At 36.3% G+C, this 20,925-nt stretch overlaps 1 protein-coding gene across 1 annotated transcript in view; it reads left to right on the plus strand.

The window, feature by feature from the left end:
• Positions 1 to 20,925, plus strand: part of LOC121476478 (glutamate carboxypeptidase 2) — a 66,081-nt gene that overhangs the window by 42,537 nt on the left and 2,619 nt on the right. Inside the window, exons 12-18 of the mRNA XM_041730528.1 lie at positions 2,367 to 2,430; positions 6,524 to 6,591; positions 9,051 to 9,142; positions 10,728 to 10,818; positions 16,105 to 16,369; positions 16,650 to 16,731; positions 20,822 to 20,914. Coding sequence (XP_041586462.1) covers positions 2,367 to 2,430; positions 6,524 to 6,591; positions 9,051 to 9,142; positions 10,728 to 10,818; positions 16,105 to 16,369; positions 16,650 to 16,731; positions 20,822 to 20,914 — 755 coding nt within the window. The remainder of the gene's footprint in view (positions 1 to 2,366; positions 2,431 to 6,523; positions 6,592 to 9,050; positions 9,143 to 10,727; positions 10,819 to 16,104; positions 16,370 to 16,649; positions 16,732 to 20,821; positions 20,915 to 20,925) is intronic.

A 20,925-nucleotide genomic window follows, 5' to 3' on the forward strand; every position in this document is an offset into this window, starting at 1 on the left:
AAAACAAACAATCCTAAAATTTGTGTGGGACCTCAAAAGGCCCCAGATAGCCAAAGCAATTAAAAAGAAAAACAAAGCTGGAGGTATCAGGGCCTAAATGTGAGACCTGAAATCATAAAAATCCTAAAAGAGAGGATAGGCAGTACTTTCTCTGACTTTGCCATAGCAGCATTTCTCTAGATATACCTTCTGAGGCAAGGGAAACGGAAGCAAAAATATTGAGATTACATCAAAATAAAAACCTTCTGAACAACAAAGGAAACAAAGAACAGTACTGAAAGCGTACTGAGTGGGAGAAGATATTTGCAAATGACTTATCTGATGAAGGGTTAGTATCCAAAATATATAAAGAATTGATGCAACTCAACACAAAAAATAATCTGTTTAAAAAATGACCAGAAGACATGAACAGACATTTCCCCAAGAAGGTATATGGATGACCAATGGACACATGAAAAAATGCTCAACATCACCCATCATCAGGGAAATGGAAATCAGAACCACAATGAGGTATCACCTCACACCTGTCAGAATGGCTAAAATAAAAAACAAGAGTGTTGGCGATATGTGGAAAAAAGGAACCTTTCTGCTATTGGTGGGAATGCAAACTGCTGCAGCCACTGTGGAAGACAGTATGAAAATTCCTCAAAAAATTAAAAATAGATTTACTATATGATCCAGTCATTGCACTACTGGGCAGTTACTGAAAAAATATGAGAAACATTAATCCCAAAAGATACATTCACCTCTATGTTTATAGCAGCATTATTTACAATAGCCAAATTATGAAAGCAGCCTGAGTGTCCATCAGTAGATGAATGGATAAAAAAGATGTGACTATGTGATATATATATATATATATATATATATATATATATATATATACACATATACACACACACACGTGTATTTCAATATATATATATATATATATATATATATATATATATTTCAACCATAATCTTGCCATTTGCAACAACGTGGATAGATCTAGAGAGTATAATGCTAAGCGAAATAAGTCGGTCAGAGAATGACAAATACCCATATAATTTCACTTGTATGTAGAATTTAAGAAACAACCAAAGGGGGAAGAAAGAGACAAACCAAGAAATAGGCTGTTAACTATAGAGAACAAACAATGGTCACCAGAGGGCAGGTGGGTGGGGGATGAGTGAAATAGGTGAAGAGGATTAAGAGTACGCTTATCATGATGAGTATTTAGGTAATGTATAGAATTGTTGAATCACTATATTATACACGTGAAATTAATATAACACTATATGTTAGCTATACTGGATTTAAAATTTATAGTGCATATATTTAAACTTGCATATATTGGCTTTGTGGAACAGAAGCATTAGCTATAAATGTATGCAAAGTTAATGTTTATCTCATTAACTTCCAAACATGCTGTAAAACTTGTTTGGCTTCTATTGTATACTCCAGGAAGTATAAGAAGCTGTGTAAACTTCAATTTTCTTTGGTGGGTGGTGGGTGGTGGTGGGGTGGGTCGGTAAGGTAATGTTCCTGAAGATAGGAAAGATTTATGGTGGCAGCAGAAAGAGCCTAAATATTTTGAGATTTGTCTCTTTCAAATTATTTTAACCACCGAGAGTTGCAGATTTTTTCCATTTTCTTTCTTACTGTCAGGACACTTAGGAAATTACATGTTTTGGAGATTCAAAATCCCCTTGATAGCTCAAAAAAAACTGGCTATACTTTTTGTATTTTAAAATTGTGCAATGATCAGCCATGACCAGTAGGTGGTGCCATCCTACAGAAGAACTTCATGCTTCACATATTTTTAACCCATAAATTTGAAATTGTTCATTCCCTGAGAATCAGGCAAGATTCTCTACTTAAATAAAGAGATGCTCATGGGTGGGGGGAGCACCTGGGTAGCTCCGTTGGTTAAATGTCCCACTCTTGAGCTCAGCTTCAGGTCTTTATCTTGGAGTCATGAGTTCAAGCCCCATGTTGGGCTTCACTGAGCTTGGAGCCTACTTAAGAGAGAGATATTCATAGGAAGATTTCTACTAAAAGGGTTTCTTTCTTAGGTCATTCATGTTTGCTAAGAGAATTTCTTAAAGGATAAACCATGGCATGGCTAAGGAATCAATTCCTTTTCTATTTACCATATTAAGAATATGGGCAGAGTCATCTTAAATTTTAGTCTTAAAAATATTATTATTTCATAAAATAATATTTATTGAAATTCTTTCAAACAAGCTCTGTTCTGAGAATCTTATATATCGATTTTGTGGTCAGCTTAATTCAGAAATCTGCACACAGCAAATGTAGATGTACATCGTTTTAGGGGAAGGTTATGGTATATGTTTATGATTTTCTTTCTTTTTTTATTATAGGAGAATTCCAGAGTCCTTCAAGAGCGTGGTGTGGCCTATATTAATGCTGATTCTTCTATAGAAGGTAAATAATGTCGGTCTCATGGGAAAATATGTGATCATGTTAGTAGCAGCCCCTTAATTCATAAAGAATGCACTAGCAAGGAAGGCAAATCCATTACATGTGGTTAGGGGCTCAGCTACTGTGGGTCTGGCTGCTGCCCTTGCCTTCCAGTGGCTGTGAGCCTGAGTGCAAATTTGGGAAAGCAGCTGTCTTGGATTTACTTCGTCTGGCAGATTACCTTGTCTGTGCCAGGGATCGTAAATACCTGTTAAATGCATAAGGAAATCCTAGAACTAAAGATGTCTAGTTAAATGAATAAGTGAATCACAGAACTAAAGATTTCTATGGTTTTAGAATGGAGTAGCAAAAAAGTATAGTTTAAATATAATCCTGGTTTTATCACACCATGCATATCTTATGCATATTGATTTTGGAAAAAATACTGATGTCCATGTGTTTTTTTTTCCTTAAAATTTTTTCCCAAATTCAATTAATAGTTACTGAGCACTTCTCTATGCAGCGTACTTTCCAGTATTTCAAAGGAATCAGGTTGGGGGCATCTGAGTGGCTCAGTCGATTAAGCATTTGCCTTCAGTTCAGGTCATGATCCCAGGGTCCCTGCTAGCAGGGAGCCTGCTTCTCCCTCAACCGCCCTCTCCCACATGTGTTCTCTCTTTCTCTGTCAAATAAATAAATAAAATCTTAAAAACAAAACAAAACAAAAACAAAGGAATTAGAGGTTAGGGTCTTGCACTCAGGAGTTTGTGGCTCAGTCCCAGTGATAAATCAGCGTAGGATTCTAATAATATGCGAGGACTGTGAAAGGCTATAATCAGACTGGTCTGGGAGTTCAAAGGAGAGAATAGTAGGAAGTTTGGGAAAGACTTGAGAAATTTATAGACACTTGAGACTGGCCTTTAACAATGGATTTGCTTTTGATAAGCAGAGATTTGAACGAAAGGACATCATGTTTCCAAGATCAAGCAGTCCATTGTCCTACTGTCTGCACCCACTTGTCTTTCTGTTCTCAATCGTGTGCAATTCCCTGCCAGGGCAGCTGCTGTTCTCGGTCTTCAGATGGGTGTTCAACACACATGCTACCTGTTTAATTCTTATCCTGACAGCCTTCCCTGAAATGTTACTATTCTTGGGAAGCCCTGTCTGTAGCACTCCTCACCACCACGACTAAACAACTATTCGCTTCACACAGTATGTCTGTTACTAGGCTGTATTCTTCAGCCGGGAGCAGGATCTTCATAACTGGTGGCTTCCTAATGGCTTGTTAAAGAAACAGGTGTTGCACAGATGCAGCAAATGAATGAGTCCATGAACACAGGGTGGACTTTTAGAATCTTCCTGTTAGCATATTCATAAACTTTCTGTATCAACAATAATTGAGGCCTTGCATTTTGATGGAGGCATGTTGGCGTGTACATTTCTTCTTCGTCCACACGTCTCAGTTACATTGTCCCTGAAGGTAGCTCACACAGAGTGTTTCAGCCATCCTGCCCTACGTCCTCTTCTTACGTTCATGGTGAAGGGCCTGTCCTTCCTCATGGCATTGCCGCTTCCTAGTTGTGTGACCTCAGGTTGTCACTTACTTCCCTCCCGTGTCTCAGTTTTCTCGCCTCTATGTAGAGTTACCAAGAGCACATGTATCTCTAAACCTCTTTTTGGGCAAAAGAAGTTAATATTTGCAAAACTCCCAAACTTGTGTCTTGCACAGAGTAAAAGTTCAAAACTGCTAGCTTTGAACTATTATCCTTACTTAGAAACACATAAAAGGATGAAACACCTTTGCTACACAGAGTAAATACTTAACCATGTATTTTTCAAAAGTAGAATAATGTTGTCTTTATTGCTAGTGTTGTTTGTAAGATTTGACTTTTAATATATGTTTTTAAATCATTGGAATTTGCTGATTATGTCACTTCCTGCATTAAAATGCTGCTTTGTTTCTTCATCATTTTCAGGATCAAGAGCACCTGACCCTATGTTATTCGATAGCTAGGACACCACTTACCTTACTTTGTTTTATATTTAAAATTTTGTTAAATATTCATCTTTAAAATAACAAAATAAGTTGTATATTGCCTTTCTCGTGCTAAAGGCAAAATTTATAAAACAAGCAAAAAACTTCACTAATGTAACTCTCAAACTCCGCTTTCTCTAAAAAGGTACTACTGCTCTCGGTTTGGAATATCTCCATCAACACTGACATTTATATAAAGAATTAAGCTCACACAGACAATCAATGGTGTTGAAGGCACTATCTTAAATGCTTCACATGTAAAGATTTATTTAATATAATAATCCTGTGAAGGAGGTACTTTATCATCTCCCTTGTGTAGAAGAGGAAACTGCCAACTCAGAGAGATTAAGTAACTTTCCCGAGGTCACACAGCTAGCAAAGGATTGAGCTGAGACTCAAATCTAGCTTTATCCTTTAACTTTATCCTTCTAACCACAGTATTCTGTTGCCTCTCACTACCTTATATGGGTTTTCATTACATATTACATGCTATGTGGTTCTGCATCTCCCTTTTTCCATTCAACAGCATATTACAGAAAACTTTCCATGTCAGTATATATATAGATCTATTTCACTTGAAAATAAAACTTTTACAGTGTTCAGCAGAGCAATTTAGGTCTCAAATTTCCAGCTGATCGTCATATTGCTTCAATTTGTTGCAGTGAATATCATTTGTGTTGGCCTGCCTTGCCTTTTCTATACAAGTGGAGACCTACAATACCATTGTTTGGTCATGGTACATGTGCATTACCCCGTAGTACATGCAGCCAGACTACCCCTCTGACTCTCTGGTTTGTTCTCCTACTTGCTCTTTATCTGTTTTAAAAACTGCAGTGGCTAAATTTGTGCATATTTATTCTTCCAGTTGAATTTTAGAACCAGCCTATCAAATTCCATGAACAATTCTGCTGGGGTGTTTTACTTATTTTTAAAACCTCAACTTTTCTGTTCTCAGACATGGATCTTAAACTTTGAGAGAAGAGTTGCTGGCAATTCTTTGGCTACATAATGTACTTTTATATTTCTGGGCATTTGTACAAGCTATTCCTTGATGAAGTTGTCTTGACTTCCCCTTCCCCAGGTTCCTATCATGTTGTAGCCTCCACTCCCTGTGCTCCTACAACTTCCTGAGGGCACCTCTCCTGGCTCATTCGCATGACTCTCAAACTCATTAGACAGAATTCCTGACTAATGGGAATACCATCTCTGCTCTCTATTCAGACTAGCTGGACAGCATCTGCCTTGTAAATGCATTTTTAAAAAAGATTTTATTTTATGTGAAAGAGAGCTTGCACACAGGCAGGGAGAGGGACAGTGGGGGAGAGCGAAAGAGAGCATCTCATGCCAACTCCAAACTGAACATGGAGCCCAGTGTGGGGCTTGATTCTAGGACCCTGAGATCATGAACTGAGCCAAAATCAAGAGTCAGAGACTTAACTGACTGAGCCACCCAGTTGCTCCCACAAATGCATTTTTACAACAAATATTTATTGGGTAAATGCTAACGGTCAGGACTGTGTTAAGCCCTGGAGATAGGGCAGTAAATAAAAGAGAACACCTGTTCCCATTGAACTTCTAGTCTGGTAGGAGGATGGAAAACAAAGCAAATATTTAACATGTTTGGTAGATAACCAATGACAAAAATAAGCCAAAGTCAAAAGAGAGTGGCTAGGATAAAGTGAAGACTGGGTGCTCTTCTAGGTAGGGTGTTCGGGGAAACCTCTCAGAATACATGACATTTGACTAGAAGAGTTTTAAGTCATGCAGATATAATGCAGAACTACTGTTCCAGGATGAGGGAACTGTAGGTGCAAAGCCCCTGAGCAGAAAACAGAAAAATTTTCTGAGCAGGAGGAGTCTGCTTGGGCAGAGTGAGAGGTGAAGATTTGGAGTGGTGATGGGTTGTTTCTTGCATGGAACTGGAGACCACGGTGAGCATATGCCTTTTATTGAGTAATGAGTTGGAGAGCTTTGACTGAACTTGGGATTTAAAGGGATCCTTCTGGATAAAGAGTTAGCATTCATCTTTAATGAAAGAATAAAGTAAATAAAATAAAAAGCCGTTCCCTTTTTATCTTTTAGGAAACTATACTTTGAGAGTCGATTGCACCCCACTGATGTACAGCTTGGTATACAACCTAACAAAGGAGGTAAAAATAATCACATATAATTTTAGAAAATTTGAGTTCTACAAATGATGTAGTACCACTGAAGTACCGTTATTGAGGTACCTTTATCATGTTAAGCATGCATTGTTCTATAACTTGTCCTTTTATCATATGGCAAATATTCCATCTAATAAATGCCAGAGACCATTACATCTAATAAACTGTTTACACATATGACCCCATTTCTCCCAACTATACTGGAGCAGCCTTGGGATAACATTGTATCTACTATCCCCACTGGAAATCAAGAAAACTGAGATCAAAAAGCATTAGCCACCTGAATCACACAACTTGTGCGGTAGCCAAACCAGGACTTGGTCCTGTGGTTTAACTCCTTAATTTTAAAACTGGTTTATCCTCCTTCATATAAAGATACCGGTTAGCCCAGGATGCAGGAAGAGTTCGTTTCTAAGTGATTGAGGAGTTTGTGTAACAACACCAACTGCTGACTCCAGGGTCAAACTGATTTGGGGCAGAGACTAGGTGAGACCATGTACCCCGCTTCCTGACTTCCGGCCTTGAGCTGCAATCCACTGAGCCCCACTAAAATGGGCTGACCACTGAGGTCTCTTAATAATTCTGACAACAGCACAAAATCTTGAACCTTCTGGAGAGATAGTGTCTGAATTCCTACAGGACTGACGGGCAACTCATTACTTCTCTTGTCCTGCCCCCTGGGCCTAATGTTCATCATAATGAAGAAGTTGCATGGCAGGTTTTTGTTGTTACTGCTAATTATCTGATTTGAACTGGAAAGGGAAAAAAAAAGACTTGCCTATTTGATAGGATTACCAATTGAAGTATAATTACCAAGAAAAACACAATTATTTCCCTTCAGATAGGGATTTTCAGTAAGACCAGTTGTCACTAACCTTTGGTTTCAAAAGCATGGAATGTAATCTTATAATTTAGTTTCTTCTCTAGGAATAGAAAAAAATTAATTTGAAAAAAATCTATTCATGTCCTTACTGAAGAGCTGCATCATTTGCCTGCAGTCTTAACAATTTCCATGAAATGTCTAAAAATTTAAGTATCTGAAACAGGGAATTTAAGAGAGTTTTCACCATTCATGTAATTTAAGGTAAAGGCTAAAGAAGCTTGGCAGTTTTATTTGTTTACTGGATGGTTTGGTGGCACCCAGGGGCAATTGCAAAAACACAGCGCTCTAGGTCAGATTTGAAATTATGTGATGCTTGACAGTTTTGGGGGTTTGTTTTATTCTGTCTTGTTTGGGGAGAGTGATTCATAGCATTTTACATTTTAGTGATAAACTGAGAGTTTAGCAATATATTTCTACACTATTCTAAATTTGCATTTCTTAGGATAAATGGAGCAAGCAGTACTGTCCCTTATATCAAAATTTTGTGTAAATCTATAAGCTTGACTGAAATTATTTTGTTGCTTATTTATTCATATTTTGCAAATTAGGATGTTAATGTAATTACTATGAACATAATTTCTGATTCTTTCCTCATGCTTATGCAAATTTATTTGTATTCCCATAGACCTTTGCATATACCTGTAGTACAGCCCCCAGTACATTGAATTCCACATTTTTACTTGGAGTTTGCCTTAGCAGAGTTTGTAATGTGTCTTGTTGTATCCCTGGCATTTACAAAAAGTTTTAAACTACATAAATACTCTATAATTTTTTTAAAAATTTCTATAAAAATTTAAAAATTTGTTGAAAAATAGAACATAGGACTTTCATTAAATTTAAAATAAAAACATTGGATACCATATAATGTATAATAAATAACTTGTGAATAGTGATGAACATTAATTAAACTTTAGTTTGCTGAATGTTTTAAGCATAACATCTAATGAGCTAGATTTCAAGAATAGGTCTAGAACTCAATAATAGGTCATATTTTTTTCCCCTTACTTTTCTCATCTATAAAACCAGAAATGTATTTAAATCCTAGTATTTAACACAATTACAATAAATACTCAATTAAATAAAATATTAATGCATTTGTCTTTATTATGTATTATTTAATGACTTTAGCAACCTTACTGGCAAGAAGCAATATTAAAAGAAATACCACACTTAATGATCTTGCTTCCTCTCATTTTCCTTTTTATAAGAGGCGGGAAATATGTCTCTTTGAAAGAAGCTGGCATCAATTCAGAAAAAAAATAGAAAAAAGACATCTCACAATATGACCATTCATTTGACTATGGCAGCTTGGTAATAATATGGCCCTCTTTTCCATACAATTAATGTATTTCTTATAATAGTCACCCTTATATATAATTGTATGAGCATTTTCCTTTATTATCAGAAACTCATTACTGTAATTCTTAGTGACTGCCAATGTGTGAATTGTATCACCTGTTTTGCTGAATATAGTTTATTCTTTCCCTGGTTAATGGACATTTAAATTTTAAAATATCTGATTTATAAGTATTCTCTTTTTTTCCCCTTTTAATTTGTGCAGCTCCAAAGCCCCGATGAAGGCTTTGAAGGCAAATCTCTTTATGAGAGTTGGAATGAAAAAAGTCCTTCACCGGAGTTCAGTGGCAAGCCCAGGTAAACAAACAAGACTCTCTACTAGATATACTATGGGATTGGGTTGAAAATAAAAGTGTATTTTCTTTCAGTGGTAGAGGGAAGGCAATGCTTTGGTTCCAAAGTATTGCTATGTGTTTGGAAGTTAAATTTGTAGGCCATCAAAAAATGGTTCTTTTTTGAGCGGGCATTATATATACGTGTGGTTCATAAGTCAAAAGTTATAATGGTGACAAGTAGTTCCCCTCACATTTCTGTCCACTAGTTACTTGATACATTTTCTTTTTTCTGAATATCATACAGTTAAAAAATATTTTGGTTACTCTAAGAAAAATATAGACTCATTTCAGGTCGTGTCCTTCATAAGCAAGGTTCAAGGAATAAATATCTCAGAGATACAGATTGATTATAGATGAGATTATGGCTATTAAGAGTATGAATAATTAAAAATTCTTAAGGTATGATTTACATCTGATTTATCTAAAAATATCTGCTTCTTTTAACTTTATCATGAACAACAAATACAGATGATTAAATTAATGAGGGGAAATACTTTCCAACTTAATGAATCTTTTTATAAAAAGGAACTTATGCAAGTATGATATCATGATTTATAATAAGAAGTATATATTCTATCTTTGGCGCCTTTTGTGGCACAGAAACCTCCTAAAATCTTTAGAGTTTCCTAAGTGATGAAAGAGACATGGATGTCTCTTGTTATATTAACAGGGTGACCTTTGGACCCCACCTCAGGAGGGGGGCTGAGGGCCCAGAGAACCAACCATATAACTAGAAGGGTAGGACATATGCAGAGGTTGAATTAATCTGAAGTGGCCAATGATTTAATCAATCATGCCTTTGTAATGAAGCCTCCATACCAACCTAGAAAGACAAGGTTCAGAGAGCTTCCATGTTGGTGGATACGTGGCACTTAGAGCGGAGTGGCACACCTGAGTGGGGCATGGAAAACTCTGCACCCTTTCCTCACACCTTGCTCTCTGTACCTCCTTCATCTGGCTGTTATGAGTTATATCCTTTTATAATAAACTGGCAATCTAGTAAGTAAAATGTTTCTCTGGGTTCTGGGAACAGATCTAGCAAATTAATCAAACCCAAGGAAAGGAACTTGGGAATCTCCAATCTGTAGCCTGTTTGTCAAATCCACAGATAACAACCTGGGTTTGTGATTGGCTTCTGAAATCTGTGGAGGGACAGTCTTGTGGGACCAAGCCCTTCCTTCACCTGTGAATCTGCTACTGTCTTCAGGTTCAGAATTGAGTTGAATTGGAGGACACCCAGCTGGTGTCCCAGAGAATTGCTTGTCCCTGGTATGTGGAAACACCACACATCCCCTTCCACATGTTAGAATTGGGTCTAGGAACTGAAAAGAACAATGGTTACTACTACCCACAACAGTCTTAGGGAAGTAGATACTCTGTGGTCAGAATTGATAGACCTCTCCATTATTTCTAGTTATTGTTGCTAGTCTAAGGTGATTTTTATAAACTAAAGTTTATTTATAAGAGCAAGAATGGAGTTTAATTAATATTTAATTTGTACTCACTGAAGAAGCTACTAAAATATTCTTGTATTTTATCCCTAAAAGAATTAGTAAGTTGGGATCTGGTAACGATTTTGAGGTGTTCTTCCAAAGACTTGGCATTTCTTCAGGCAGAGCACGATACACTAAAAACTGGGTAAGTCTGTCAGTAAGTTTTTCAAGATTACTTATGAATATATTTTAGCTATACAAATAATTCTGGATTTGGGCAGCCCCGGTGGCACAGTGGTTTAGCGCTGCCTGCAGCCTAGGGCGTGATCCTGGAGACCCGGGATGGAGTCCCACGTCGGGCTCCCTGCATGGGGCCTGCTTCTCCCTCTGCCTGCATCTCTGCCTCTCTCTCTCTCTCTCTCTCTGTGTGTGTGTTTCTCATGAATAAATAAATAAATAAATAAATAAATAAATAAATAAATAAATCGTTTAAAAAAATAATTCTGTATTTAAAAAAAGGTGACTTAAGCACTGAAGAAGTTGAGGAATTTAAAGCAAAAGTGGGGAGATCCCTGGGTGGCACAGCAGTTTGGCGCCTGCCTTTGGCCCAGGGCGCGATCCTGGAGACCCAGGATCGAATCCCACGTCGGGCTCCCGGTGCCTGGAGCCTGCTTCTCCCTCTGCCTGTGTCTCTGCCTCTCTCTCTCTCTCTCTCTCTCTCTGTGACTATCATAAATAAATAAAAATTTAAAAAAAAGAAAAAAAAAGAGTTTTTTTTTTTTTAAATAAATAAATAAAGCAAAAGTGGTTGAGGTGGTGGGTGGTGGTACTACTACTTGGGCTGGTGCCTGCATCTGGTGTCCTGAGCCTTATGACTTGAACTTTCACCTGCTCCCTTAACTATATCTTCTGTTTCGTTAGGTGGCATTGCTTTCACCCACTTACTTACACTAGAAATGTAGAAATTGTCTTTGACTCCTCCCTACTTGTTATCATTCCAAATTAATTAGTATCCAGACCAGCAAATATTTGGATTTTTATCTCATTCTGTCTCCACTCATTAAACAGGAAAGTTATGATATGTGGCACAAGGATGAATGAACACATATATAAGTCATGATTTTTCCCCTACTCTCATGACTCTTGATGATAATGACAATTTTATAGTTTTTATTTTTACCAAAGTAACATAGGAAAATAGTTCATAAAATGTCATGCAGTTCTGTAAAGGTGTATAATGAAAAACAGTGGTCCCTTATTCCTTGTGCATGCTCCTGTCACCTCTGATCCTGTTCAACAGATTAAAATGTTTTCAGCTTTTTCATTGGTTTCTTCTGATATTGCACTGCATGCTTATACATAATATGTTCATGCTGCTATTTATTTATTTTTCAGTTTGATGTATTATCCACTAACTTGTCATTAAGGAATATAGGCATTTAGCTCTTTTATATTACTTTTTCTCCCAACTCCTGAATATGTTCCCTCATTGCTTTTTCTCAGTATGTAGTTGTATTATTCTTATTGATTAGAATATCTTTTTTTTCCCTGCATGTATCCATAACTAGTTCACCACAAATTTTTAGTAATATTCAAACATAGGGAGCCTGGGCGGCTCAGTCGGCTAAGTGTCTGCCTTCCATTCAGGTCATGATCTCAGGGTCCTGGAATTGAACCTTGCATTGGGCTCCCTGCTCAGTGGGTAGTCTGCTTCTCTCTGCCTGCTGCTCCCCCTGCCTGTGCTCTCTTTCTCTTTCTGTCAAATAAATAAATAAAATCTTCAAAAACAAAGCAAACCGACATATGAGGTGATATGGCAGATTTATTTCCCCCTTGGGCTCTTCTCCTACTCCTCTGGATCCTCTGGTGGTTCTCTTTTCCTGTGGCACAGCTCTTGCCTGTGAAATTTTCTTGCACTGAGAAGTCTAAGAGTACCTTTATTTCTCACCTGTTTTGCATCTTGTCTTCCCTGGATTTTATATCCTCCCCTTTCTTGTTTACTCTACTGTTTTTGGACCACATCCTTCGGGAGCTTCTTGGAAAGGCCATACAAAAGGGAAAGCCCTTGCATGTCTGAGATATATTTATACAACACACAATTCTTTGATTGTTTGCCTGGGCACAAAACTTTTGGTTGAGAGTCTTGTAGCCTCACAATTTTGAACTTATCATTCAGTGTCTTCCAGCCTTTAGGATTCCCTTGGCTCTGATTTTTTTTTTAAGTATAATTGATATTCAGTATCTTGTTGATTTCAGGTATGCATCATAGTGACTCAGGATTTTTATAAATCACAAACTGATCTCTACAATTTCTAGTTACCATCTATCAAGATACAAAGTTATTATAATATTATTGACTATATTCTCTGTGCTGTACATTACATCTCTATGACTTAGTCATTTTATAACTGAAAGTTTGTACTCCTAACCCCCTTCACCTATTTTGCCTGCCTTCTAATCCCTCCCCTCTCTGATAACTAGCAGCAGTTATTTTTTATATCTGTCTGTTCCTGTTTTATGTTTTATGTTTTCATTTGTTTTGATTTTTAGATTCTACATAAAAGGAATCAGTGGTATTCGTCTTTTTCTGACTTATTTCACTTAGCATAATACCTTCTAGGTCCATCCATGTTGCAAATGGAAGATTTCGTTCTTTTTTATGGCTGAGTAATATTCCTCTTTGTGCTCTGTGTGTGTGTGTTTGTATGCATGTGTGTGTGTGTGTGTGTGTGTGTTTGTGCATGTATTCATCTATTGATGGACACTTAGGATATATTGACTTCCATATATTGACTATTGTAAATAATGATGCAGTGAACATAGGGGTGGCATGTATCTCTTTAAATTGGTATTTTCGTTGTTTTCAGATAAATACCTAGCATTGGAACTGTGGGATTGTATGGTATTTTTATTTTTAAATTTTTGAGGAATCTCCTTACAGTTTTCCACAGTGGCTGCCCTATTTTGCATTTCCACCAACAGTGCATGAGGGTTCCTATTCTCCACAACATCACCAACACTTGTTATATTTTGCCTTTTGGAAAGTAGCCAATCTGACAAGTGTGAGGTAATATCTCATTGTGATTTTCATTTGCTTTCTCTGATGATGAGTGATGTTGAACATTTTTTATGTAACTGTTTGCTATCTATGTCTTCTTTGTAAAAATGTCTATTCAGGTCCTCTGCCCAACTTTTTTTCTCTGCCCAGCTTTTAATCAAGTTGTTTGTGTTTTTGTTGCTGAGTTGTGCAAGTTCTTTAAATATTTTGGGTAGTAAACCCTTAAAGGATAATTTGAAAACATCTTCTGGTCAGTAGGTTGCCTTTTCCTTTTGTTGATTGTTTTCTTTGCTGCTTAGAAGCTTTTTATTTTGATGTAGTGCCGTGTGTATATTTTAGCTTTTGCTGCCTTTGTAGAGGAAATTGGTCCAAAAAATATTACTAAGACCATGTCAAAAAGCTTACTGCCCATGTTTTCTTCTAAGACTTAATGTTTCAGGTCTTCAGTTCAAGTCTTTCTTCCATTTTTAATTTATTTTTTGTGTATGGGGTAAGAAAGTAGTCCACTTTCATTCTTTTGCATATAGCTGTCCAGTTTTCCCAGCACTATTTATTTATAAGAGACTGTCTTTTCTCCTCTGTGTCATTATTGCTACCTTTGTCATAGATTAAATGACCATGTATGTATGGATTTGTTTTCTGTTTCATTCAGTGATCTACATGTCTGTTTTCACACCAGTAGTACCATGATTTTTTTTTGAAGGAAGGTTTTAGTATCTTCCATGTGGTCCTTGGTGTATACGTGTGCCTTGGTTACAACCATTTTTCCTTCCAGTGGGCTGGGCACAGAGTGAGCCCTTTGGTCTGGAAACCCATGTCTTAACAGTTGGAGAGAATGCTTTTTCCTTTGATCACTTCTTCCCTCTTTCATCTTTTTTGAACAATTAGTAGTTTAACATCTGGGTTTATTTTCTGATGTTTTTTTTTTTTTATCTTTTGTTTCTGTTTTTTTTTTTTCTATCAGGAATATTTCTCTCAACTGTCATTCATTTTTTATTGAGTTATTATTGTTATTAAGTTTCCCTCCATTCCATGCAGTATCTCCTTACTCTTTTTTTTTTAAGATTTTATTTATTTATTTGACAGAGAGCTCAAGCAGGGGGAGCAGCAGAGGGAGAGTGAGAAGCAGGCTCTCCACTGAGCAGGGAGCTCAATGCAGGGTTGGATCCCAGGACTCTGGGATGATGACCCAAGCCAAAGGCAGATGCTTAGCTGACTGAGCCACCGAAGCATCCCACCTCCTTACTCTTGAGTTGATTTTATTTTAGTTTGTGTGTTTGGTCTGTATCTTTCAAGTCAAAGGCTATCAAATACCTGATCATCTTTGGCAACCTGTCTTATTTAGGAGTGAGTCCATAAATAGCTGACCGAAGCCTTGTATGCAAGGGTGGCATTTGTCCAATGGGAAGCCTCAGAGAAGAGTGATCTAGAATGCCTCTTCTAGTTGTTCCATGTGGAGGCAGCAACTGAAAATCTGTAGGTCTTTAGATCTAAAATCTCTAGTTATTCTCCCTACACAGAAAATCTTTAATATACCATTGGGGTTGGAAGTCAGGCAGGGTTAGATGAGGGTTGAGTGAGGGTAGAAGTTAATATTATCTATGTTTTAGTCATGAGAATACTACAGTAAAAAAAAAAAAAAGCTAATACTCTATGGGTTAATAACCACTCAAAGTCATTTGGTAACAAGTTCTAAAGCCCGGATTCAAACTTAGGTGTCTCACTTTAGAATCTCAGCCTCTTTAACACACTGGTATATAAAGTATTCTTTTATGTCAATAAAAAAATAAACAACTCAATGAAGCAGGCAGAAGGCATAAATCAGCAACTCAAAGTTTGAAAAGTCCTCACCTCTTGTCATTTGTGTATTTTCTTTGTGTCTTCTTTAAGTCTGAGCATTCTTTCTCTTTGGTAAGATTTTGAATCCACTACTAAACACCTCACCTCAAGCAGATTCTTCATGCTTCTGCACACTGCTTGTCAGAGAATCATCCATTCATGGGTGATCACTGACAATTTGCAGCATTACCCTATATAATATTGTGTAATGCTCATTTACCATGGCCCCTAACAATTCTCTGTCTTCTTAAATTATTTGTACTGAAATGCAACATCATCTTGTCTTTGTTTCAGAAACGTTTTCACATCTCCTGTATCCTTGAAGGCAAAACTGTTAGGTCTTTCCAGATAATTTTTCACTGTAATTTATGTTACATACACATATTTTTAAATTACACACCAGGGCTGTGTTTTAATATTATAATATTAACCCCTTAGTAAGTGGCTTATTGAGGTACTTAAATACTTCCCTTCATTTCATCACTGACCAAAACAGTTATTACTAATATTTATGGTGAATATGGTATGATGCATTTTATTATAAGCTGTCTTACAAGAGATATATGTTTGTGTGTGTGTGGTTTTTTTTTGTAGGAAACAAACAAATTCAGGAGTTATCCATTGTATCACAGTGTCTATGAAACATATGAATTGGTGGAAAAGTTTTATGATCCAACTTTTAAGTATCACCTCACCGTGGCCCAAGTCCGAGGAGGGATGGTATTTGAACTAGCCAATTCCATTGTGCTCCCATTTGACTGTCGAGATTATGCTGTAGTTTTAAGAAAGTATGCTGACAAAATCTACAACATTTCAATGAAACATCCACAAGAAATGAAAACATACGGCGTGTCATTTGGTATGCTACACTTCCTCTTTCAAAATTCATTATCTCTGTGTTTCAATCAATCTCTAATATGTAATGACTTACATTTATCCACTTATTATTTATTGCCAGTCCCTGTGATCAGATACTTGGTTTACATCTATAAATGTATTTTTCATTTCACTGATGCTCATCTTATAATATATAAAATACAATTGCCTTGTAAAATGCAGAAGAGAACAAACAGCTTCCTATATTGTTCCCTTTGCATAAGCCATGGGACAACGTCATTAGGCCCTGATTTCTATTTCAGATTCACTTTTCTCTGCTGTGAAGAACTTTACAGAAATTGCTTCTAAGTTCAGTGAGAGACTTGAAGACTTGGACAAAAAGAAGTATGTTCCATATTTTTAAGTTATGCTTATGTTTATCCCAGGTACAATGAAAAAGAGATACTACTTGACTTCTTTTTTTTTTTTTTTCTACTACTTCTTTATTGCTGAAATATCTTTGGAAAGTCTTTTGCCCCTTTCTGTCTCCCCACCGTCAGGCATCCTGTTCAGGGCCACCATATTTCTCCCAGACCACCTCTTATATTCTAAGTGGCAGCTGTGTGCTGAGAAATGCCAGTGCCTCCTTTACTACAGCTGCCTAGTTACAAAATTCCCACCTTAGCATTGAAAGTCCTCTGCTGAGTGACCTCAGCTTTTTCTAGCCTTGTCTCGTATTCTTTCAGTGTCTATCCATCAACCTCAACCAAATTCTCCTACTTCCAGAACACACCTTCTTTTCTTTCTCTTCTAATGTCATTACCTCCAGAGTTCATTTCCACTTCCACCTGGTAAAATTCTTTCTCCAGAACAAGTATTGAGAAGCCATTTTTCTTCAAATATTAAGCACTTAGGATTAATTCTGTGTGAAATCACAGAAGTGAACATAATTGGAATAAAATTTTAAGATGGGAGAAAAATAATGTGAGGATATTAAGGACTTTTTTTAAAATAGAAGTTTAAGAGTGAACATCTACTGTATATTAAGACTATTATTATATTACAAATATCAAATTTATGGGGACTGGTGCAAAAATACATAGAAAGATAAGAGCAGACAGTCCAAAAATAGATGAGTGTCATATAAGAATGTTTTTGTGTAAAAAAGTGTATTTGTAATGGAGGATATATAAAAATAAATTAAAATAATAATAATAAATGGAGGAAGAAAGACATATTCAACAATAATGTTGTATAAGCTCGTGTAGCAACTGATAAGAAAGTGAGTTTAGAACCTCACTTCAAATTGCATGCAATGTAAGCAATGGGTATAGAATTCATTACTAAAAGTTGAAATTTCTGAGAAGTGAAATTCCCAGTTTGGAAGCAACAGGGAAATGACAAAGCAGGCAAGTTTGAGAACACTGAAATGATTACTAATATGATTGTTGATCATCAAAAGCAAAGATAGAAGTCTAGGAAACCTCTTTTCCAGCAAATATGGAAAAGGAGTAACATAAACATCATAAAAATAATATTTGAAAATTGGTAAGAAAATCCAGAAGAGCAAAGCTGAAAATGTTGGCAATAGGCAAGACAATTCAAAAAGAAGACACTATCTGTACAGAAATAGGTATGAAAAATATTCAAATTCACTAATTTAAAAATAATATTATACTATTTTCATATCAACTTAGTAATGATTTAAAACTTGGTTGTACACATTCTGCCAGATGGTGCAATGGAGCAGATGCTCTCACACTTTTCTGGTAGCATTGCGAATTGTTGTAAAAACATTTTTGAAAATATTAAATAAATAAAAATAAAAAATAAAACCCCTTTTGAGAAGTATAAATACATACCTGTAAAGTTTCAAGAGTAATTTACAGAGTTCTTAGGCTTTGCCATAGTATTTACATTTCTTGAACTTTTTCCTCAGGAAAGAGTTTCAAGTTTGGAAAGAAAAAAAAGAGCTTCTCATAGAAAGATACAAATTATAATACCAAACAATTCAAGGGGCTCCTGGGGACACAGTTGGTTAAACATCTGACTCTTGATTTTGGCTCAGGTCATGATCTCAGTGTTGTGAGATTGAGCCCCACATCAGACTCCGTGCTGGGCATGAAGCCTGCTTAAAACTCTCTCTCTCCCTTTCCTTCCTTGAGTATTTCTGTATTTGTCTTATCCTCTCTGAATAATAGTTGAAGTATAGTTTGTGTCTCTACACCATTTATAAACTCTGAAACACCTGCAGCAATGCATTGCATATGATAATAGTAAATAGTAATAATGATAATAGTAAATGCTGGCTAAAGTAAATTAAACTGGATGTTTAATTGTAAACTGCATGTCTCAACTCAAACTTTTAAATCTGAGGAAGAGGGGATCCCTGGGTGGCTCAGAGGTTTAGCGCCTACCTTTGGCCCGGGGTGTGATCCTGGAGACCTGGGATCGAGTCCCGCATCGGGCTCCCTGCATGGAGCCTGCTTCTCCCTCTGCCTGTGTCTCTGCCTCTCTCTCTCTGTGTCTATCATGAATAAATAAAAAAATCTTAAAAAAAAAATCTGAAGAAGAGATATTTCTGTGCTTCTACTTCTGTTGAATCAATCTCTAGATCTTTCAAAGGGTAAAGAGTGTTGTCTCCTTGGTACCTTCAAGTATTCAACTTGAAGACTTCATTGTCTTTCACTTGCTCTAGGGAGGCTTCTGGAATAAAAAGATCCCCTTTACTTAACTCTGATGTTCTGAGCATTTACCTCCCAGGGCTACTTCAAATTAAGCTGTGTTTTCTACAAAGAACATTATGTTTTTTCATTAGTAACCACAAAAGCAGAAATCCACAGATGGAGAGATGTGTATGTGTATGTCCACATGAATTTTTGTTGATGTAATATGTCATGAATTTGGTTCAGAAATTACTGAAATTATGTTTTATGCAACTGTCTCTTCTGTCAGTTTATATGAACTGCTCACAGGTAAAATCTACATGGAGTTTATTTACCTTGCTACTCATCACAAAACCTGAGTTCTTTTTTTTTTTTTTTTAAGATTTTATTTATTTATTCATGAAAGACACAGAGAGAAAGAGGCAGAGACAAGGCAGAGAAAGAAGCAGGCTCCACACAGGGAGTCTGATATGGGACTTGATCCCAGGACTGTGGGATCACTCCTTGAGCTGAAGGCAGGTGCTCAGCCGCTGAGCCACCCAGTTGTCCCACAAAACTTGAGTTCTTGATATTGAATAAATGAATGTTGAAGATAGCTTAAATTCAAATTATAGGGCCTTTAGTTTTTTTTTTTCCTTTTGTCAACATAGTGCAGTTGAAATAATAGTATTGAGCTTCTATTTCATTCTAAAAGTTTCCAGCTGTGAACCTGGGCAAGTTGTTTAACTGCTGAATCTTAGCTATCTTACCTATGGAGTGGGGTTCTTGTCCTGCCCAACTTGCAGGATTGCTCTGAAGATTAGAGAAAATGTTACATAACCATTTGGAGTGTCTCGGTGGCTCAGTCACTTGAGTGTCTGACTTGATTTCTGGCTCAGGGCATGATCTCAAGTGAGTTGGGCTCTGCGCAGAATCTGCTTAAGATTCTCTCTCTTCCTCTCTGTCTGCCTCTACCCTGACTCCAGTGCATATGCTACCTCTAAATAAATAAATAAATAAATAAATAAATAAATAAAATCTTTTTAAAAATTATATAATCCTCAGTATAATAATTGGCACCTAGCAGTCAATCAGTTGCTAAATATAGACTAAAATATAACAAAATTAAGAGATAATTGAATTATTAAATACAGCGATTTGTTGTTCCTTATTGTTTAACAGTTCTCATTAGTTAAGTTATAACAGAATCAATATGTTGAATTTAATAACTCATTGTTGAATTATTCAAGATGATAAATGTTCAATGATATAAAATCATTCTTATTACAATAATATATTCCCCCCCTTTGGAATGTGAACTTTGTGAAAGCAGGCGGTATCTGATAATTGATAATAGCAGGCATTCAAATCTTATTAAAAGGATAAAGTAAACACCATTTCTTGTATTCATGATAGTTTATCTTTAATAATAATAAAAACATTGGCTATCATCTGGTAAATATGTATAATTTTCCAGGAATCCTACTAACCATTAATAGACTATCCCATTGAATGTTGAAATGACTTCTCTGAGTAGATTATTAGGATACCTAAGATGGAAAACATCTTGCCTGTATTTAAATACCTGGGTTTGTCAATTATTATTTCAAAATAAATACAAATTACTGCTGTCTGTCTCAACTGGCACATAAAACTTTATGTGGTTTTATAAGCCTCAGCAGAAGAGTATTTTATAGGAATTTAATAATAACCATGTACACTATTCTTAATTTGCATGTCAGAGGGATTTAAGATATATTAGTTATCTTTAGCTTTGTTGTGAATTTTTAGTTTGCTGTATACTGCACACAATCTCATGTAGTGACAGTGGTATTTGTTTTCTTGTTTAGCCCAATATTATTAAGAATTATGAATGATCAACTCATGTTTTTGGAACGAGCATTTATTGATCCTTTAGGATTACCAGACCGGCCTTTCTATAGGTAAGGATACA

Source organism: Vulpes lagopus, chromosome 15, assembly GCF_018345385.1.
Source record: "Vulpes lagopus strain Blue_001 chromosome 15, ASM1834538v1, whole genome shotgun sequence".
Classification (NCBI taxonomy): domain Eukaryota; kingdom Metazoa; phylum Chordata; class Mammalia; order Carnivora; family Canidae; genus Vulpes; species Vulpes lagopus.